Raw genomic sequence first — 23,011 nt, 5'->3', positions numbered from 1 at the left:
CCATCCGGATAACTAAGGGCCATATTGGCTTATGCGCGGCCCCGCTGAGGGCCGTCCGGGTTAACCTAACCTAACCTATGTACATACTATAATTCTTTTCAATTAAACAAATTTCAGACCCCACGCATGGCATAAATTTGGTTTTTGTATTCCTAGTCCCGATTTTTGCACCGTCAATTTGTGCGACATAGCGCCAAAATATATATACAAAGCACTACATAGGATCAAGGGAATGCCCTTTCTTCGTCATCTGTGCATACAAATTCCAGTAAATATACTATCCCTACAAGCGTTCCATTCACACAAAGTATCTGTGTAATCCCCGATAGATGTAGGGTTATTATTGATCCCTTCAAATGGCTCACCTGAACATTTCCAATGGCATGCGACAGCTTCTGTATGTTAAAGTGCACTCCGGCCAAATTCTGTACGGGTTCATCGCTGAATTTGGTGCGCTCAATGGTGGCCTTGACGCGGTCAATCGATTGCTGATATTCGCGCCAGCGTTCGGCCTCCTGCTCCAGTTCGCTCTGCTGCGTCTTGGCATTGGCCAGGGTGTTGGTCAGTTTGTTCTGGAACTGGGCCAATTCGGAAGATAACTCCGACTGCTCGTAGTTGTTGAGCGACGACCAGATCTTGTCGGCTGCCTCTTGGATCTGCTTGTGCACCAGATTGCGGATGGGTGCCTCGTTGCCAAAGAAGATCTTGTGCTCGTCCAGGTCGTGGACCAGATGCTCATAGTCGATGCCATGCTGGCTGTTCTGCAGACGCAGCTCAGCCTCGTGGACCCAGTCGTTGAATTTGGCCACCAGTTGCATGTACTCCAGCCGGGAGTCGCGGTTGTTCTTCAGATACTTCTCGCGCTCCTCGAGCTCGTGCGGCAGGGAGGCCACCAGGGAACGACCCTCGGAAAGCATTTCCAGCAGAGAGCTGGGCATTCCGATTTCCGTCTTTACGCCATCGTTAATCTTGTTGAACTTCTGCAGATGGGCGTCAATGTCCTGGCTGAGGCTCTGGTGTTTCTGCAGCTCACGCTCCACCGACTCTGGATCACGATCGAGCAGGGGACGGGACTTGGCCGCGCCCTCATGGCTGTGCAGCCAGTCGAGAATCTCGCTTAGCTCCGCGCCCATCTTCTTGTGGGACTCCAGCTGAAGCTGATGCTTCTGTCGCTGTGATTCCACGGCCTTGCGGAGATTCTGCAGTTGGTTTTTCAGAGACTGCAGCTGCTCAGTGATGCTGTTCTTGTCGGCCGCATTGCCCTCGGAGGCGATCTTCTGGCCCTTGTCGTTGGCCGAAGCCAGGACACCCTCGCACTCTTGAATTTTGACAATCACATCGTCATACTTGTTGATCTTATCCTCCAGGCTGTCGGGGGAGTTCTCAATGTCAATGATTACATCGGTGTACTTCATGATAAAGGATATGATCTCATTGATCAGCGCAATAAACTGTTCGCGAAGCAGCAAAAGCTGCCGGAGATGGGCCAACTGGTCTTCAATCAGCTTGATCATATCATCCTGTTGGGCCAAAATGCTCTGCAATTCAGGCAGATCATCCATCTGCATGTCACCCATCTTGCTCTTGCTGTCCTTCAGTTCCTTGAGTATACCCTCGTAGGCACCCAACAGATCCTGGACATCCTCGATCCTCGAGCCAATCGGGCGATTCAGCTCACGCATGCGCTGCTGAATGGTGCTCAAGAACTGGCTGCAATCGGCCAAACGACTCTTGGCATCCTTGTACTTCTTGATGTGGTCGCCCAAGGCATTAACCCTGTCATCGATGGTATTCTTTACACGTCCATAGCGGTCCTTCATGTTCTTAATGTCATCGTTTAGTTTGAGTTTATCGGCATTGCTTAGGGTTGGCAAGATACTCTTGCCCTGCTCGGATACATCGTTGCAGAGGCCGCCCATATTCTCGGCATTCTGTAGCAGCTTCTTGTAGTGCGCCAGTTGCTCTTCCAGGACAGGCAAACTGGTGGTCCTTAGCTCACCTTCGGTGGCCGTTTCCATTTCGTTCAGCCAGTCGCCCATCTTCTTCATCGAGTCTTCGAAGGCCTTGCGTCCCTGGAGTAGATCGTCCAAAGATTTGCCTCGCTTGCTGCTCTCGTCCTTCAGGGTCTGATAGTCGGCGGCTATTTCGTCGAGGATCTGCTGTAGGGCAGCCTTGTCCCCGTCATCGCAATCCTTCATGATGTTTGCTGCCTGACGTTGGACATCGCTGAGTACACTGTCGTTGAACTGTTTGGCATCATCGTCGTATTTTTTGTTCTCCTGCAGTTTCTTCTCAATCTCTCCAGAGGTCAATGGATGATAGACGGGTAGCTTGCGCACCTCCGAGATCTTTGTCTTGAGCCATTGACGGGCCTTGTCCAGATCGTTTTCCAGGCCCTTTCGTGCCTTGCTAGCCTCCAGAGCGCGATCCAGTTCGGCCTTTAGCACGCCAGCCAGATTACGATTCTCCGTGTTGAGGTTCCTCAGAGCAGACTCCAGTTGGGAGTACTCTGCTGGCTCCAATTCCGGCTGCATGTTGGCAATACGCTTCTCGAGGACATCAGCCAGGGATTGCTTTGCTTCGGCATCCTTCATCAGGCTCTTGATCTTCTGCTGACGCGCCTCGGCATCCTTGGGTGTGTATCCCAGAGGATTGGGGGCCTGCAGCTCTTCGATCTGTTGCTTCACCCAATTCTGGAGCTGGTCAATCTCACCCTTGGCTCCATCCACACCCTTGTTGGTGACATCCAGGAGCTGGGCCTTGCGATCGATGCGCTTGCCGAGATCGGCAAAGCGACGATCCAGAGATTTCATTTGCTCTTCGACCTGCTGGCCATCCAGATTGCTGATAACCTCTGCCACCTGTGCGGCTTTACCCTTGAGCTCCTGGATCTTGGGATGACCCTGGAGTTCGTATTCGTTTTTGATTTCATTAATGGCGGCCGTCTTTTGGGCACAATTCAGGCCCGATCCGCGATCCAGGACATCCATGCGCTTGATGAGTGTGTCGAACCAATTTTGGACATCCTGCATGCCCTGGCGGTAGCCATCGATGACATTCTGGCCCGCCTGCTTCTTGGCAATGGCATCCATTAGCTCCGATTCCAGCTTGTCGATATTGTCATCCAAATCTGTGTCCTCATCGCCCACTAAAAAACATACAAATTAATATTTACGATACTTGTAATCTTTCCTTTAAGCACTCACATGATCCAGTCATTTCCAGCATCAATTGCGAGCGTTTGTCGCCAATGGAATTCAATAGATCATTCATCGCCACAAGCTCCTGTTGTGCCGCCTCGGGACGGAGTTTGCTTGGACGCATCGACCAGTCAGAGACGGAGCTCTGTTGCTTCTTAACCCAATCCTGCAGCTCGGCGCGCTGCTTCTGCTGTTGCTCCAATTCGCCAACGGATGCAGTCAAACCACCCAAATGGGATTGCACCTAAACAAAAGCATTGACACATGTTTATCTATTCACAGTTTCTTGAGAATTCAATTGAGTTTTTAAATGGAATAAAACAAGCAGTTAATAATTTAATTAAAGACATGCTGCCCCAGCCACCGCATCATGATTTGGTTCCGGATTTGTGTGATCCTTGGCATAGCTTACCTTGGCGACGAGTTCGTGCAGCTTGCTCACATGGGCACTATTCAGGCGAACTATGCGACGATAGTTGCTGACACGCTCATGGGCAATCGGATCCAAACGCGCCTCATGGACATCGCTGAGCTCAACTTGGATCTCATCATCATCTTCATCGATATCGTCGGTTGAGCTCCGAGTCTTTTGCGGCGGTTGCTTTTTCGAAGCAATAGCAATGGCATAGGCAATAGGCATTTTTCGAGCATTGTTTTTGTTTTGGTAGTGCGTTTATACAACAGTTACGGGTTGGGTTGTGGGTCGTGGGTTGTGCAGCAAATCAAACAAAAGTTAGGGCAGTGTTGGGTGTGTTTTGTGTTTTGTTTGGGGATGGTTAGGGGTTAAATTGGAAAAACAAATCATTGGTTAGCAAATCAAATGGAAAAATCAAATAAATGTGAAATTGGTCAAGACAGTTATTAGAAAATAGTGCCACTCTTCCATTAGGAGAACATTCGTCAAATGATGATAGCTTCGCTGTACAAATATTCCATAAAGGAAAGGGTTTCATAAATGTTAGGATAGAGAACTCTAATCCAACGGATACCTTTTCTTACGAATGATGCGATCGAAGACTATTTGCCACGAATGAAAGACGTTATATAAATACCTATAAGCGAACGGATACATTCGTGTCGAATGACACAAGAAGAAATCATTCGCAAAGAGCCTTGAGGTATTTTTCACGATTAAATGCCGTAGTATTTTGAATCTTGCGTGCCATTTCAAATTTCAAGTTTCAGATTCAGATTTAAATAGATTTTAGATCCAATATTATTGTAGAAAGTGCAAGTAAATGTAATAGGAATTTCGGAAGAAATATAGTACGGCTTAAATTGTGAAAATCAGCTGAATTTTGTGTCAACTGATTTGCCAGTCACGCGTAAGCATTGCATGTGACGAATGTACAACCAATGGAACTATGGTCTTAGCAGGAAACAAATCTACAAAATGCTTCCTTAAAGAATAACTACTTGAAAGTAAAAGGATCACACATCTACAAACAAACATCAAGTTATTATCTATCCAGATTCCTACCTGATCCAGCAGATCTTCAAGCTTGGCGCGCACAATCAATTCACGTTCGGGTATGGCCTGCATGGCCGTCTCCAGCGGAGAGCTGGGACGACTAATCGAGGCAGTGGCGGCTTCACAGGCCTGCACGGCGGCTGCCAGTCGTGACTTTTCGTTGTTCAACTTGTGCTGCATTTCCTGGGCGCACCTGAGTTGATTCTGGGCCAGTTCCAAGCTGGTCGCCGGTGCATCCAGTTCGGTCTGAATGATCGGCTCGTAGGCCTCCAGATTCCGCATGATGCTGTCGAGGGTATCCTCGTACTCCTGGAACTTTGCCAGTGATTCCAGCAGGCGATTCTTGATCTGCACTGAGGTCTGCAGCAGGGAGTTGTAGCTGTCCTGGATGTTCTTCAGCTGCGACTCGACCGTGGGACGGATGGCTGGAGTGGTGGATTCATAGCGTTTAATCTGCGCCTGACCCTTGGCATTCAGGTCATCCAGATTGGTCTGATACTTCTGAATTTCAGAGAGCAATGCCTCGTGCTGTTTGATCTGCTCCTGGGTCTGTTCGCGATTCGAGATAAACAGCGAATTGTGGGCCATCAGCTGGAAGGAGATCTGCAGCAGCCACTTCTCCACATCCTGCAAACTCTGATGGTACGCATTGTAGTCGAGCATCTCCTGCTCGAGAGCCTTAATGTGCGACGAGCAATCGTTCTTTAGCTTGTCGCAACGCGACTGCAAACGATTGACGGCATCCACTTCGGTGCCCAACTCCCGGGCCTCCGACTGCAGCTGCTCCAGATCGTTGCCCTTCTGCTTCAGCTCGTTGCCCAACGTCTTGTAGCGCTCGAGAAGAGTCTTCATTTCGCTAAGCTCTCCCTTGGTCTCGGGCGCCGCCCTCAGCGTCATCTCTGTCTCGCTTAGCCACTTCTCGAGCTTCTCCTTGTTGGCGGCAAAGTCGCTCCAGCGATTCTGGGCTTGCTTCAGGTCGCTCAACTTCTGCTTGACAGCCAGACCCAAGGCATCCCAGTCCTCGCGCACTTTGGTCATTAGTTCGCGCAGTTTCTCCTGCTTGTCCTCGGGCGTGATGTTGGAGGCCTTCGAGTAGGCATCTTGCACCAAGGCCAACAAATGCTGACCCTCGGGCAGACGAGAAGTCAGAGACTGTTGGAGGAAAAGAAAGTGTTGTTTATGTTAGAGCTTGATCACATTATAGTCTCTTCGGAACACCATCTGGTACCCATGGAAATCCCACTTAAATTCCCATCAAAGACTTCTCCATTACTCACATTGACTGTATCCAATTTCTGGGCTATGATCGAAGCATCCCCATCGGTACTGCAATCGTTGAGAACTTGCTGTGCTTTCTCTATCCAACCATCCATTTCCTTCTTGTAGTTGAGGAACTCTGTGTGATCCGACAGATTCTTCTCGATCTTGGCCACCAGGCCCTGGGCAGAGGTCAATAGTTTGGTGTAATTGGCCTGCGTTTCAATAGTTTGATCGCGTATGCGTGTACAAGCACTCTGCTCCATCAAGAGCTCGCAGTTGTCGTTCAAATCCTCGACATTGTCCTTCTCGGCGAGCACTTCCTCGAGTAATTTCTATGGGGAAATCGAAGACTTGATTATTAAAATCGAATAAAACAGAAGTTGGAAAACACATAAAGCATATATTAGGCATTAGACAATTAGTCTGTGTAAATGATTAGAGGCTGCAAGAGTGAGAGATAGTGATTAGCTGAAAGATTAGCAATACTGATTAGTGGTTTAGTCTATGGATTAATTTTGATTGATACAAATTTTTGGCGGTGTTTCGGTGAGACTCTACTTTTGGGTGCGCGGATATATACGTATATTTTTTTAGTACAATTAGTGGAGCGTGCGACAGTTGCGTTTTTGAGACTTGTTTTTGACAGACAGAAGACGTGAAGCAGACTTCTTCTTACCTTGGCATTAACCAAATCTTCGGTGGTTTTGTTTTCGGCTTCCTGTGATTTGGTAACGCGCTTGCTCATCGTCTCGATCCACAGATTGATTTTGTTGAACTTCTGCAGGAAGGTCTGCCAGGCATTGAGGCAGGCCTCCAGACTGCTGCGCGCATCACGCGACATTGCCTGGAGGGTCTCCCATTCGGCAGTCAAGTGTTTGATCTCCTGCGCCACATTGTCCTGACCCTCGCGGCCGCTGGTGGCTATGACTGCTTGACTGAGCTCCTCGCAGGCATCCAGCAGGGATTTGCCCTCCAGAGAGGTGGCCTGTATGTCACCCAATCGATTAAGACGACTCTCCACCTGATCCTTTTCGCCATGGCAGTCGGCGCATTGCTCCACATCGATGCGAGTGCGACGCAGCCAGTCCTGCAGCTCATTGTAGGCCTGCTTGTACTTCTCGTGGCTGTTGACCTGGTTCTCCAGGGACTCTATGATCTTGTTGACCTCCCCTTGAAGATTCTCGAATTTGCCGAGACCCGGCTGGAAGTCGTTGACATCCAGGCTATTGTCCTCACGCAAACGCAGATTGATCTTCTCCACAATGTCGTTGTGTCCGTTGATATCACGCTGGATGACGCGGAATTTCTCGAGGGCAGCGCGTTTCTCGCTTAAATCATTGAGATACTCATCGCTGGCCTTGACACTGGGCTCGGTCTCGTCCAGCCACTCGATAAGGATCTTGTACAGCTTGAAGATCTCCTCCAGCTGGGCCAAGCGGTTGGCCAACTTCTGGCGCACTTCGTTAAGATCCACCAGCAGCTTATCAAAGTCCTGCTTGAGGGCCTCGGTGTCTTCTTGAATCTTGGCCGCACCATTCTGTTCCGTGTTCATGATCACCTTTTCTTTGAGCTCCAGCAGATACCGCAGCTTGTTCTGACCCGTCTCGAAGCCTTGGCGGAGATTCTTGACGGTGTTCAGTTTGATCTGGACTTCATTCAGGGTGCTGGGTATGTGCTCGCAGTCGGCCAGCTTCTCGCGCGTGTTCTCGATCCACGACTGGCACTCCTCGTAGAGGGAGTGATGCTGTTGATGCTCCTGGTAGTGCATCTCCAGGCGACGCATCACCTCCTTGGCCAGGGTCAACAGGGCGTTGTATTTGGTCGTCAGCTGCATGATGGCATTGCTGATGCGCGTGTCGGAGCAGGTCTCCAGCAGCACTTGGGCTTTCATATTCAAATGATCGAGGGTCTTCTGCCAGTCGAAGAGGGTCTGCAAATGTCCCTGGAATTGCTCGAGGACGACCTTCTTTTGTGTGAGGCTATCCTGCAACTTGTTGTAGGACTGTACCAGAGCCTCTGTTTTGCTCAGCCACTCCAGGGCTTCGGTGTACTGATCCTGGTAGTCGGACCACTTAACAATTCCCACCTCCAGGTAGTCCTTGGCCTTGTTCAAGGCCTCCACATATGCATCGAACTCCTCTTGGAGTAGGGCCACCTCCTGCTCTATGATCTCACAATCCTCGGGCTCCGCACTGCGGCAGGCAATCTCGCCCTGCTCCAGGGCATTCTTTAGCTTCTGCGCACCCTCGGGCACTTCGCCCTGGAGGATCTTCAGCTGGTGGGTCTTCTCGGCGAGCGCCTGCTTGTCGCCTGTCGGCTCGGAGCACTTGCTTAGCCGCTCCTTGGCATTGCGCAGCCATGTGGCAAAGTCATTGCCGGCATCGATCAGCGACTGGTAGCTCTCGATGGTTGTCTTCTGCTTCTCATAGAGATCCTTGGCTTGCTTTGTGAGATTCTCGTACTTGTCGGATATCTCTGTGGCTGGGGCTCCTTGCTGCAAATCGGAAGCCTTGGACGCGACCGACTGGATCATCGGCTCGAAGGACACAATATCCTGGACAATGTTGTTCGTCTGTCGGAGATTGGCCTTGCGCTCGCTCAGGCCACTACTGAGACCCGGTTGTCCCCGCTTTGATTTGACAATCTTCTGCTCGCAGGCCTGCTGGAGCTTCGCCTCCCTGTCGGTGATCCATTGCTGCAGCTGCGTGTAGCTGGAGCTGTAGTCCGCCCACTGCAGTAGGTTCGTCTCCAGTTGGACCTTGGCATTGGACATTTTCTTCACAAGTCTGTCCCACTCCGTTTGCAGCTCCTTCATTTCGCTGTTGATCGCATCCCTGCCATCCGAGCGCGTGTTGCGTATAATCTTTTCACCATTATTGATGGCCGTGTGGACCAGATTTTGACCCACTTCCCGGTTGCGTATCAGGTCCTGAATCTGTTCGAGGCGGCGCTGGAGGGCCTCCTTGGAGCCAGCACCATCGCCGGCCGACTGAATGGCCGTCTTGGCATGGGCTATCCAGTCCTTGGCCGACCGCATGTTGCAGTCGTATTCGCGATGCTGATCTCGGTTCGTTTCGACCTTTTTCAGCACATCCTTGGCCAGATTTACTTGGACCTGATAGACAGAGCTCAGGTGCCGCAGTTGGTTGTTCACATAAGTATCCAGATGGGACTTGAGGAGACTGGCAGCCGAGGCATTGAATCGATCAATATCTTCTTTGCCCTTCTCCAGTCGCGACATCACATCCTTCATGTCTGCGACCTGCTTCTCCTTGTCCGGCAGATTGGGACACAGATTGAGCTTGTGATTCTTGACCAGTATATCAATCTGCTGCAGCCATTCCATGAGACGTTCGTACTCCTCTTTGTAGGCACGCCACTGAACCATGGTGACCTCTAGGTTCTCTTTCTGCTGATTGATCTCACGGAACAGACTCTCAAAGCTGTCGCGCAGGGCGCGTATATCATTCCGTATGATCTCCTGTCCCTGCGTGGAGGTACTCGCGAGCACCACTTCGCCCGTGTGCACTAGATGCTCGACCAACAGTTCCCCTTGGGCCTGCTTATTGAGCAGGGCTTCTGTGGCCTGAACAGCATTCTCAATGGCCAGTTTGTCGCTCAAGCTGCTCTGTTTCAGGGCGGGGAACTTCTCCCGGGCACGACCTATCCAGCTAACGAGATCATCGTATGCCTCCTTGAACAAACGATGATCCCTGTACTGATCCTGACGGTCCGACAGCAGCTTTTGTGTCTTCCCAAACAATTCATCGAAGTTGTCCAACACCTTCTGGGCCTGGTAGGCCGCCTGACTCTGCTGCCCGCTGGCAATCATTTCCTTGGCCTGTACTTTCAATGCGTCCACATCGATCTTCTCCACGCGCACCTTCTCCTCCGTGGACTTGACGCGATCGAGCTGTGCTCGCTTTTCCGTCATTGTGGTCTGATTCTCCAGTAATTCTTTCAAGAGAGCCTCCAACCATTCGTTGAACTTGCGCACATTCTGCACTTGATCGAGGAAGCCCGACCATTGGGTTATCGAGTCGTCCAGATTCGATTTCACATCCATTATGCGCAGGGCAATGCCAGACCACAGGTCCTGTAGATCGGTGAGGTCCCTGTTGATGGCCTCATGGCCAGCTGGCGCTGTATTGGCCAGGACATGTTGGGCCTGTTCCAAGATCTTCAAGACGCGCGCAGAACCCTCATCCTTGAGGAGTATGACATCCTGAATAGTGGCCAGTTTCTTGTCCAGTTCTTTTTGGCTCATCGACGACATGTCCGAGCAGTAGTCGAGCTTCTCCTTGATGTCATTGATCCAGGACGTACAATCGTTTAAGGAATTATCAAAGTCCTCGTGCGTGGAGACATATTGCTGCCAGCGATTGTTCAGTTCCTTCACCTTGTGGAAGATCTGCTGGTATTTCGCGACCAATTCGGGACCCGAAGACCGATGACCCTTGAGGAGAGTCTGTGCCTTCTCTGTGACATTATCCACTTCCAATTCCTTGGCCCTCACATCGCCTTGGAGTGCCTTCAGAGCATCCAATTGTGTGCGCTTCTTGGGCAGATCTTCCTTCAGATCAATGGCATGGAGATTGTTGTCGGTATCGCGTATCCATGCGAGACACTGATCCCTCAACTGTTCGTATTCCGACCAGTGTTGGAGACGCGACTCTATACCCTCGATGGTGGAGCCAATGGCGGCAAGGAGACCCTCCCATTCCTGTTGCGTTGTATCGATCTGGGACTTGATATTCACTTGACCCACATCCACGGTACCGGGGATGACCTTCTCGCCCAAAGCACGCACTTGATCCACGCGAGGAAACTCATCGGCCAGACTAGCCTTGAGGTTCTTCAAACGATCCAGATTCGTGTGCAGGGAGATCTGTTCCAGCTCCAAATCACCCCAATAATGAACCGTATTGAGGGTGGCATCAATGAACTCCTGGGCATCCATCACCGCCTTCGAGTACTGCTGATGGGCACTAACGATGCCCTCATAGCGCTCCACAAAGGATTGTCCGCGCTTCTGTAGCTTCCCAAAGCGTTCGGCTATATCCTTAAGGATTCCATCAACATGCTCTGTTTTTTCGGGAAGATTTGCGGCAATCTCTTGCAGATTGCCCACCTCCACTTGATGGTTGTTAATATCATTGAGTACATCCCTGTAGGTCTGCAGTTTTGTGCGCTTTTCGTCGAGCGTGGTCTTCAGTTCAATGTCCGCTGGCAAAGCATTCTCTGTCTCCTCCAGCCAGGACTTTAGGCTGTCGGCAATCTCATCGAATCCTGACCACTTGGCAATCTTATCCTGGATTTTCCTCGCCGTAATGGCAATGTTGTCAAACAGTTGATCGAACGTCAAGTCATCCAGCTGGCTGCGAATGGCCTCGCGACCCTCGGTGGCCGTGGAACCATAACATTTCTCCCCCAGCTCCACAGTGCTGTGCAGCAGCTGCGTGGCCGTGGGCTGTTGGGCCAGAAGTTCCTGGATAACCATCTGTTTCTTCAATAGATCATCGCGGGATCCCACGGCGGACAAATCACAGCAGTCGTCGTATCGTCCTTGGGCCTGGGCCAACCAGTTGGCACACTGCTTGTATTTATCATTGAAATGGCCATGATCCTGAACAGCTTGCTCGCACTTCTTCAGGATCTCCTTGGCTGTGGCTTGGATGGACTGGAAACGCGAGGATACCAGCTGTACATTCACGGCAATCCTCGTCTCGCCTGAGCTCTGCACCAGCTCCGAGGTATCGTCCTTCATTTTATCAAAGTCCGATTCGTTTTGACGCAAACTCTGGGCCAAAGATTGAAACCGATTTAGTTGTTCCTCCTTTTCTTCGAATGAGTTCTTGAGGTTATAGTTCTTCAGTGCATTCTCTGCCTCTCCCAGCCAGTTGATCAGACGATCCAAATTGATCTCGTAATCGTTCCATTGCTGCAGACGGTTCTCCAGACCGCTCTTGACATCACTCAACGACGCACCAAACTTCTCAAAGTCTGCATGTAGATTGGCCAAATCCCTGGCCATGGCCTCCTTTGATCGTGCGGGTATGTGGCTGGCATTTGCTTGGATGTGTTCTTCCAAAGATTTCAGTTTGGCTACACCTTCGGGCAGGGCGTCCTGGATCTCGTTGATTTTCTGGAGACGCGCCTGCAGGGCCGCCTTGTTGCCGGAGTAATCCGAGTAGCCCGTAAGACGATCCCACAGATTCTTCTGGTAGTCCTGTTGAGCCTTTTGGAGTTCGCTAAACTGTTGGTAGACCTCAAAAGCTGCATCCAGATCGGAGACCAGCTGGGCACACTGCTGTCCCACCTGATCGTAGCGCTTGTTCACTTCCGTCACCGCTTGGGCTATATCATCGGCATTTGGTGGGGCAGAGCTTCCTAGCAGGGCAGCTGCCTTCTCGTTGACTGCCTCCACGATGCGTTTGTGTGAGTTGATGTCCTGATTGGTAGCCTTGTATTTGTACAGCTTGGAGCGTATCTCCTGGGCACTTGTCCACGTAGCGGGGCTCTCATTGTTTAGTAGTTTTTCCACCTGATCCAACCAGTTGACCGTTTGATTGAGGATATCCTGATAGCTGGTCAATTGGACGCCCTGGGCCTCTTGTCGTTTCTCTAGATTACGAATGCCCTCGTCCAGTTTGTCCCAACGATCGCGTATGTCACGCAGGTCCTTTCTGATCTTCTCTCGTCCCTGAGTCGAAGTCTCCGGCAAAGCCTTCTCGCCAGCCCCATTGAGTGCACCGAAGAGACTCTCTGCCTGTTCTTTTTCGGATAAAAGAACCTGCAATATGTTGTGCTCCTGCTCATCCTTGAGCAGCACCTTCTCCAGTTGCACTTCAATCGGCTTCAGCCACAGATCAACCTCATTATACTTGTCCTGATAGAACTGATGATCGTCCACGAGATTCGACCAACGATTGACCACTTCCTTGCTCAACACCTGCAGCAATTGATAACGATTCGTGATCTGTGTGGTCAGGGTTTTCAAACGATCGGCCCCGCAATTGTTGAGCAGCGAATGGGCGGCATCGCCAAAGGCATCGATCTCTCGCTCCTTCTGGAGTATCAATTCGCGTTGGATCTTGTATTTCTCCAACTGTTCGACCTTCTCGTGCAGCGTCGACTGGAGCTGCTGCTCGCGGAACACGGCCTCGGCATTGCGACACCATTTGGTCAGTTCCTCGAGGGTCTTCTCGAATTTATCCCATTGGGCGAGGACATCCTTTTGTTTTCCTTCTATGCCCTCGATGTCATCAAAGTGGGACTTAAGAGTGACCTCCAGTTCATCTAATTCCTTGTCTAGGACTTCGTTACCCTTCTCGGAGGTTGTGGGCTTCACATTGTCGAATTGCAGACGTATATCGTTTATCAATTTCATGGCTTGGGGTTTGTTCTGCGCCAGCTGTCCCAGGGTTTCGATCTTTCGCTTAATGTCCGCCTTCTCGCCGTAGGCATCATCGCACTCCAGGAGCTTGGCCTTCTCATTCGATATCCAGGTCTTGGCCGAGGCCAGACCATTGTTTAGATCGTTGTGCCTCTGCACACAGTCCTCTAGATTGTGCAAGATCTCATCGGACTTTTGGACAATATTCTGAAACAGTTCCTTAATCGAATGCAGATAGATATTCAAGGAGTTATCCTTGATCTGATCAATCAGTAACTGTGCCTTGTCGCACACATTGTCCACCAGGACATTGTGAGTGGTGATCTCCTGGTGCAACAGCTTATGATTCTGCAACTGGGCGCGCTTCTCCTGCAACGTGGTCTTTGGCTCCGTGTGGCTCTGCATGGCCTTATCCACATCCTTCAACCATTTGGTCAACTGATCCTGGGCAATGCTGAATTCGTTGAACTGCAACAGACACTGATCAATCTTTTGGGTGGCCGCATTCAAATCGTCCGTGTAATTATCCCACAAGGTGCGTAGCGAACGCAACTGTTGGCGTATAATCTCACGGCCCTCGGGACTGGTGTGGCCGTACAGCTTCTCCCCGCGATCGATTAGACCCTCAAAGAGAGTCGAATCCGAGATGCGTTTGTCTGACATCTCGCGGAGTTTGTTCTGCTGTTCCTGGAGCACATTCTGATCGCCAGTGATTTCATTGGCCTTCGACAGATCATTCACAGAACGGGACAGACTCTCTTTGAACGCTTCGAAATCCTGGTCGAAACTCTCATGATCTTTTACATAATTCACATACTTTGCAATCGATTCCTTGCACAGGTTCTTGAGCGTCTGATAGCGTGTGTTCAAGCGCGAGAGTTTCAGATTTAAGTCGGTTTCCCCCTCGATTTCACGACCCTGATCCATCAGCTCATTGATGGCCGAGCCACGACGTTCAATGTCCTTTGAAATGTCCTGAAGTTGCTTCAGATGTGCGTTCTTTGCCTCCGCAGTGCTCTTGAGGCTCTGATTCTTGACGACAGCCTCAACATTCTTCATCCAGTTGTCTAGGTCTTCGATAATCGAATCGAATTCGTCCCACTTCGAGCAGAGTTGCTTGAGTTTCACCAACGAATCCTCACACAAAACCATAAACTCCTCCCACGCATGCTTTGGCTCTTCAAAGCCCTTCAGCAAGGCAGGATGTCCGTTGGGATGCGTCTGTTTTAGTACAGTCTCCAGCAGCTTGTGGCACGTATCAAAGATCGAATCTCCTTCGGGCTTATGCTGCAACAGATTCTCCACAACAATCAGCTTCTCTTCGGCTCCCTCTTTTTCGAATGTGGTCTCATTGAGGATGTCTATGGCCTCTGATTTGATGGTGTTCAACCAGTCCTGGGCCTTCTCCAGCACTTGATCGTAGGCCTCATGCTTGGTCACTTGATTGGAGACGGTACCGATACGATCGGAAATCTTTTTGGACAAAGTATTATACTCCTGAATGGACTCATCCGTCTTTCTTTCGGACTCATCATCGCAGAGAGTCACCGCCTTGTCGTGCAGCTGCTTCAGGGCATTCTTGTGCAGCGTAATCTCCTGCAGTTGCGTTTTATAGTTCTGCAGGGCTGCTTTCTTAGTGGCCAAAGTGGGATAGAGTTCATCCCCAGCTGTAACCTTGGCCCTCGATTCATTCAGATAGTGCGACACTTGGGTGTAGCTCTCCTCGATGGAGGTCTTTTGTATGAGCACACCCTCCACCTGCTGCATCAAAGCGTTCGCCTCATCTCGCAGATAGTCGAATTTCTCCCTCATCTGTCGCAGATCCGCGCGAATGCGTTCACGATTCTCTGGCGACACCACGGGATACAAGTTCTCGCCTATATCCACTGCATTGTTCAGCAATATCTGACCATTATCCAGGGTTTTGATGTAGTTTTTGATCGTCTGCAGCTGTTGGGCCGTGGCCGAAGAGGATCCGGGGGAGCCCATGCGTGCCAGTTCCTGGAACTCAATCTTGGCATCGCTCTGCCACTCATTGAAGTCCTTCGAAGCCTTGGCAAAGTTTGTGTTGGACAATTGTGCACTGCGTATCTTGTCAATGTATCCATTGAGACTCTTGCTGACGGCCTGATAACGCTGCACTAGGTGCTGCACAAATTGTCCAATCCTTGCCTCGGGATTCTTTTCAATCAGCTGTTGAGAGGTCTGCTCCAAGCCTTGGATAATCGGCTCGTGGGCCAAGACATCCTGCTGTAGGATGGCCAGCTCCTGCAGTTTCTGTGGCACTTCTGGAAGATTCACTTGACTGCTGGTCTCCGCCTTGACGCGTCCCTCCACATCGCGCAACCAATTGGATATTTGTTCATTCGATTGCTCGTATTGGGACCACAGATCCACATTCTCGTCGAGTATGCCCTTGATCTGGTCAAAGCTATCCTGCAAGGCCTTCATATCGTTGTCCAGCAGCTGGGCATCCTTTGAGAGCTCCTGTAGGTTCTGTGGGGACTCCACAGCCTTCAGCATTTCCAAAGATTTCAAGGTCTCTGCATATCTGGCCTTGCACTCGTCAATGCTCTTGCCGACCTCCTGCAGCGATGATTTCTTAACGTCCAGATTGTATTTGTCGCTCGATGATTCTGGCTGACACCAGGCCACCTTCTCGCGTTGCGTGGCTATGATACGCTTCAGCATGCCCACCCTATCCGCATGGAACTTCTTGAGGAACTGCAGCAGCGAGCTCTCAATCTTTTTGGCGTACAAGTCCACGCCTTCGTAGCGTTTCTGGACGTTGTTTAGTTCCTTGGGGATAATGGACTCACTGAATGTGGGATACAGGTTGCGCAGTTCGTCCACCTTTTGCTTGATATTGTCAATCTCGTTGCCGCTTTCATCCAGATCTTTGCGCAAGGCACGACATTGGAGTAGACGCTCCATGATCTTGTTGTTATCCCCCGACATGTCGTCGCATTTGATGAGCTGTTCGCGGAGCTTACTGACCTGTTCCCCTGCCACCTTTGAGCGTCTGCGCAGCTCTTGTTCTTGATCATTAAACGATGTGGTAATGGCACTCAAGCGCTCGGCATTGTTGGATACCTCGGCGAACTGCTCATCCAACAATTGATTGAGTGCGTTCAGAGCGGGTGAATTGCCGCCCAAATCCTTGGTTTTCTCTGCAATGGTATCCTTCAAAGCCTGATAGGAAGGCAGCTCCGTTCGGTATTTACTCAGACGCATTGGGGCAAACTCGATTTCTATGGAATTGTCTGCCGCATCGCACAGACCCTGATTGGTTTCGTTTAGCCAGGGCAGCAGGTCCTTTTTGGCATCTTCTATTTGTGACCAAATGACCGCTTCCGTCTCGTAGACATGCGCATTCTTGGCGGTCTTGTCGTGCAGGTCCTGCCACTGCTGCTTGGCGGCCGTCACCTCCTGTGGCACCTCTTGGGGTATGGGCTCGCCAATGGCGCTAAACAGTTTTCCCACATTATTGCCACGTCGCTCGAGCTCATCCAGACTTAGCTTGGATTTCCTCAGCTGTTCCAGGGTCTTGCGTGTCTTCTCCGAGGCCTGCTGCAGCTCCGTTTCATCACGTGGCTGTTGTGGTATGGCGTTGAACAGATCTGCCGCTTTCTTCAGCTCCTTGGAGAACTTATCCTTGGCTTCGGCATACTCCCTCAAGGCCTGACTAATCAGGTTGTATTTCTGTATGCGTTCGGCGATTTCATTCTGCAGCGAATCATAGTTCTTGTCCATCACCAAGAGGCTCTCTTGGATGGCCGGCATGCTGGCTATGTCCTCGCGCATCAGCAGCGAACCCTCGTCGTGTATGCGGTTCTTGAGATCTGCCTGGTATTTCAGGGCCTCATTGAGTGCCACCAAATCGGCTATGATCTGATCAATGTTGTGGAGTGTGGGCTGCTGTCGGAGTATCGCCTGCAGCTTGTCCCGGTTCTCCTGCAGCGACTGACCAAAGTTGTGCTCCAGAGCATGGAACTTGTCCTTGCGGACTGTCATCTGCTGCAGCTGCTGCTGCTGGTTCTGCGATCGGAGCTTGAGATTCTCCAATTTGTTCTCCACATCGTTGACAATTTGTGTGGCGATCAGTGGACGACGCGACAGGGCATCACGCAGCTGGATGGCAGGATTCTCATCAATCTCCTTGGCCTGCGCCTTCCAGTAGCTAATGCCCTGACCCAAGGAATCAATCTCTTGGATAACCTTGCCCAACTCTTCCGCAGCGGGTCCCTCGGGTTTATCCAACTGATGCTTCAAGTAATTCAGATGCGATTCCGTGTCATTTTTCCAGCCCAACAGCTCTGTCCATTTCTCCAGGGCCGCCTTCTTTTGCAGCATATTCGTCTCCAGATTCTGGTAATTGACCACCAGAGCGGTATAGGCATCATTCAGGGCGTTCGTTTCCTCGGGTGTGGCACCCAAAGCCAGTTGTTTGACCTCATCGTAGATGGCATTAAAGCTGGGTTTCTTGTCCGCATGCTCCTGCATCAGAGCGTGGATCACATGCAGACTCGTCTCCACGCGCTCCGGATTGATTTCCTCGACCTGTGTGACCTGATTCCTCAGCTGTTCCATCCAATTGGAAAAGTTCACGAGCTTCGCGTTAAAGTCCTGCCTCGAGATAATGGCATCGGAGACCTCATTGATGTTACCCCTCGTGGCCTCCGACAGCTTCTGCAGCTTACCCTTCATCTGGTTCACGCGATCCTTGAGCGCGGCGGCACCCTCGGGGGCCAAATGCAGACTAATCTGATCGGCGTTCTGTCCCAGGGCCACCAGTTTGGCCTGCTGCTGAGAGATCTCGTTGTTGAAGGACTTTAGCTTGACCAACTCCTTCTCCAGCTTGTCAATGTGCGGAGTATTCAGCACAGCCGGACGCTTGGCCATCTGCTGTTCGCCCTGGCCAATCCAATCCTCCAGCTTGCCGGCATCGGCATCGAAGGACTTCCAATTGCCCACCAACTTTTCGAGCTTGGCGCTCGCCTGCTTGGCATTCTCGTGGACGGCGGACCAACGCGAGTGCATGGCATCCAGCTCGTCGGGGGCATTCGTTTTACACAACATTTTATGACTGATGTTCGAGATGCCATGGAGCTTGTCCAATTGCTCCTGGCATTGTGATTCAAATTGTTGGGCATTCTGTTGCATGGCAACGGCTTCTTCAAGGGTCTGGGGCTTAGAAACTACATTATTTACCTTCACTTCGCTCTGCTCCACCGCGGGCTTGATCTGCTGTAGGCCGGCCTGGAACTGCTGCCAGTTGATGAGATCCTCTTGCACGGCCTGTGCCTGGTGGTCCACATTGCGATTGATCGCACTGAGCACCTCCTGAAGCTTGGAGATCTCACCCTTTAGACGCTTCGCCTCGGCAATGTTGCCCTCTTTCGGTGCCAATTCGGAGGCATCGGCGGCGAGTAGATCCAGCTGCTTCATGCGCTCCCCAAGGACGCGCTTGAAGCCCTGCACCTTGACCACACGCTCCTCGGGTGTGAGGTCCTCCGATTGCAGGGCTTCGATGTTCTTGGGCGCCACTTTGTTGGCCCATTCCTGCAGCTCGGCGAGACGCGTCTTGTAGTTGTTCCACTTGGCACTGTAGTCCTCCAGGTAGCCAACGCGATCCTTGACATGCTCCATCGTATTGAAGAACATCTTCTCCACTTCGGTGACCTCCTTCTCCAGTATGGGACGCTTGTCGGCCGCAGCCAACGGAGCCAGTTCCGACTTGAGAGCATGCAGTTTGGGCAGCAGCTGATGCGAGGCCTGCTGCAGCTGCACATTCAGATCCCGCTTGGACTTTAGATCCTGGCTGACATTCTTCGGATCCGTCTGCAGGGGTGTCAGGGCACGCAGCTCAGTTTCGGCCGTCTGCAGCATGGAGAAGATGTCGTTCTTCTGGTCCACAAACTCACTCCACACGGCCTGGGTGCCCTTAAGTGCCTGCAGCTTGTCGGAGGTCTGTGTGTAGGCCTGGTTCCATCCCGTCTCCAGACTCTTGACCTCGGTATTGACAAATGCCGGGGCGTGCACATCCTTGCTGAGATCACGGCCACGCTGAAGCATGGACATGATGTGCGGCCGTTGATGATCCAGCTGATTGATGGCATATTGCTGCTCTTCAATCAAACGGTTCACACGCTCCAGACTATCCGGCGCCGGGATATTGGCTGTCTGGTCCTTGACCTTGCTCAACAGGCACACCACCTCGTGCACCTCGCGACGGTAGGTGTAGCACTTGGAGAACACCTCCGTCTTGACCATAGTTATCTCAATGGTGGGTATGAGGTTCTTGTAGCGGGCAATTAGATCTTCCAGCTTCTTCTGCTCCAGGTTGGCCTCATCTTCGGTGGCATAGCTGAGCAGAGAGTCGAGCGTCTTGACCAGCCACTTCATGTCCTCGCGCTTGTTGTCTGCATCCTGGCAGATTCGCTGTTGAAAGAACAAAACATTTGATAAGTAAGGGATTACAAAAGGGTATCATTGTTCGTTCCACTAGTTCCCTTCGGGCACATTCGTAAATTGATGTTTTTTGGCTGTTCAAATTTCGGTTCAGTGAAAGAACACATCTGTGGTACGCAACGAGGCATAAATTCATCTGAATTACCATAAAATACTACAAACATCGATACATTTATAGAGTTTACGATTAATCGTAAAACTTTAGATAATTTTCCATACAAAATATTTTGATAATTCGCCAAAAATTATTAATAAATTGCAAACGTTATCAAAAATTCGAAAAAATTATCGAAGCTTCTCAATAAATTGCTAAATCTTCTCAGTAAATCGATAAATCGCAGAAATGATCGATACATTGTAAAACGGCCTCTCGTGAACATTGATTGGCGAATGTCAATGTGCCCCCGAAAAGGAACTGTGCTACGAATAGGTAATATTTAAATGTGAAAGCATATTAATTTACCACTAGCTCCCTCAGCTTTAATGCAAGCATAATGGTTAATGAGAAGAATATATTTTTACGGATGAAAGGGATGATAGTAATTATTCTAAGGAAAACGTACCTGGAAGACGACCTTCTCCTTTTCAAACTCCTCCATGGTATTGACTTCATTGACAATGCTCTTCAGGCTCTGATCGACGGTATTCATCCATTGGATCATCTCGTTGAATTTCTGGTGGTAGCCCTGCCATTGGGCTGGGATCTGCTGCAGTGTCTGTCGCATATCCCCCAGTTTGTTGGACAGCGAATGCCACTGGGCTTGGGCGTTGTCGTAGGCCTGATCCAGAGAGATGTCCCCTGGCTGCTGCTGTCTGTGGGCCTGGGCCAGGCGTTGCATGTTCTGCAGGCACCGCTCTAGCCGTGGCACCACATCCTGTTGCACCAAAAACTGCTGATTGCGCTGCAGTATGGAGTCGACGTCTTCGTTGCGGTTGAGGGCCTGCTGCTCCAGTTGCAGCTCCTTCTCCACATCCTTGAGCGACTGATAGAAGGCATTCTCATCCAGACGGAACTCCAGCTTCAGCAGATGGAGCGGTGCCTGCGACAGGACATTCTTCCAGCGCGACTGCAGCTGCTCCACGCTCTGCACCACCGCTGGTTGCTCCTGGGCTGGCAGCGTGGTCAGCAATTGCTGTGCGGATTGCACGAGGTCGTTCATCCAGCGATCATTGACCTGCTCAAAGAAGTATTTCTGTGTCTCGATGGTGGTCTTCGATTCGATGTGCTTCTCCACCAGCATGGATTCGGCCTGGGTGAGCCATTCGCTGACCACCCGTTCGTTATCTTTGAAGTTGCTCCAGCCACCAGCGGCCGCGTCCAGACGCTGCTCCCATTGCTGGGCATTCTGGATCACATAGTTGAAGCGTTCGTTCAGCTGCTGCATTTGCTGGGAGCCAGGCGCCGTGTCGATCTTGTCATCCAATGCCACGGCCTTCAGTAGATTCTGGAACACCTTGTTCTTGCTCTCCAGCATCGAACGGTAGTACACAGTGCGCGAAAAGTATGTCTTGTGCTTGTGCAGCTGCTCGTTGATCGAGTCCCTTCCGCCCGAAAGATTGTGGGTGCTCAGCAGCTGCTCGGCCTCGCTTAGCCACTGATGGATCTCCTTCTGACCAGCCTCCAATGATTCCTGTTGGATCTGCAGTTGATGGAAGAGATGCAGCTTGGCCGGCAGCTGTGCGCGTATGCGCACTAGGGATTCCTTCTCCTGTTTCAATAGCTTCATCATCTTGTCCACCTCATCGCGGGACAAGTCCTGTATGAGTCCCTGGAAGTTGCGGCTGATGGTCTTGAACAGCTCCTCGTTGTCGTCGATCTCGCTGGCCAACTGCTGTAGCTGTTGGCCATACTGCCGGATCTGCTCGCTGTTGCCCAGCACCTGACGCTGATCCAGCACGCTTTCGGCGCCACGCAGCCAACGGGACAGCTGCTCAATGCCCGACTTGTACTCCTGACGGGAGCGTATGATGTCGCCCGCGTGCATGTACTGCTTGGTGTTGGCAAACAGACGCTCAAAGCGGTCGGCGAGAGCGCCATGGCGCTGACGCAGCTGCTGGGCGATGGGCTCCTCGCAAGAGGCAATCAGATAATTGGCAGAGCTGGCCAGCGCATCAAACTTGTCCTTCCACACGGGTATATCCTGGAAGAACTCCAGACGGTCGTCTTCGCTTTGATTGACCTTCTGTTCGGCGAGGAGCAGCCACTCCTCGCAGCTGGGGGCCAGCTGATTCCAGCTACGCCAACAGTTGACCACCTCTTCGAGCGAGTTCTGGCAGCACTTGAGCTCCATGGAGACGCGCTTCCAGCGCTCCTCCGTCTCGTACATGAAGCGATCGATCTCGTTGATGTCCTTGCGCGGCACATTGCCCTCGCGCTTGTACTCTTCCACGACCTGTTGCATGTCCACGAAGGCCTTTTGGAACTCCTGGAAGATCTTGTTGCGCGACACAAAGTTCTTGTACTGCTCCAGCTGCTGGGCCACCTTCTCCTCGTGCCCGTACTTCCCAGTCCAGCCGCGCATCTTGTTCTCCACGAGATTGAGGAACGCAATCAGACAGCACTTGTGCTCGAGGAACTTCAAACGGATGCGCCGCTCAGCGGCCTTTGGTCCCACCTCTTGCAGGCGTCGCTCCATATTGCGCAGCTGCTCCAGTGGCACCTGCTGGGCCAACGGCGACCGCTTGGCATTGTCGAACATGGCCAGAATGCGCGGCAGATCGGCAAAGAAGAGCTTATGCTCTTCCAGCTTTCTGCTAATCACAGCCGCCGTCTCCTCATTCATGGCATTGGGTATATCATTGTCCATCAGTAGTTTCTCGGCTTCGGCCAGCCATTTGCCAACGATACCGAACTCGCCGGGCAGCTCGGCGTCCAACAGCCAGAGCCAGTACATCATCTGGTACTGGAGGCGCTGCCACAGCTCATTGATTTCATTCCACGATTGATGTGAGACCTGCAGGAAACCGCTTTGGCTCTCAATCAATTGCTTCAGGCGGTTGTATGCCGACAAATGGGCATCGACCTCTGAACGTGCCAGAAGATATTCACTAAAATCACGTGGAAAAGAGCTCTGCATGACCATGGGCTCATACTCGGTGGTCTTCTCCACCAAGAAGCGACGCAGCTCGTCCGCCTCTTGCTGAACATGCGATTGATCGCGTGAGGCACCCTTGAATAAAAACGGGTAATATTAGAGAGGAGTTTCCTTTAAA

General features: G+C 51.3%; 1 protein-coding gene across 11 annotated transcripts in view; it reads right to left on the bottom strand.

Moving 5' to 3' along the window:
* The window catches only part of LOC6589136 (nesprin-1), a 112,511-nt gene that overhangs the window by 66,144 nt on the left and 23,356 nt on the right, over positions 1–23,011 (bottom strand). For 7 of the 11 annotated variants that reach the window (XM_026988501.1, XM_026988502.1, XM_026988503.1 and 4 more), the window contains exons 1-2: positions 3,207–3,444; positions 366–3,148 (exon numbers count right to left, since the gene is read on the bottom strand). In XM_026988501.1, the coding sequence (XP_026844302.1) occupies positions 366–3,148; positions 3,207–3,324 (2,901 nt within the window). In that variant the 5' untranslated portion in view covers positions 3,325–3,444. Of the gene's footprint in view, positions 1–365; positions 3,149–3,206; positions 3,445–3,612; positions 3,802–4,680; positions 5,824–5,948; positions 6,264–6,607; positions 19,769–20,361; positions 22,969–23,011 lie in introns of those variants that run through there. The other 4 variants (XM_026988509.1, XM_026988512.1, XM_026988511.1 and 1 more) reach the window with 2 other exon arrangements.

The sequence above is a fragment of the Drosophila persimilis genome, unplaced genomic scaffold (genome assembly GCF_003286085.1).
Source record: "Drosophila persimilis strain 14011-0111.01,24,50 unplaced genomic scaffold, DperRS2 tig00000191-arrow-pilon, whole genome shotgun sequence".
NCBI lineage: Eukaryota > Metazoa > Arthropoda > Insecta > Diptera > Drosophilidae > Drosophila > Drosophila persimilis.
This window is presented reverse-complemented; position numbering and strand designations above follow the sequence as displayed.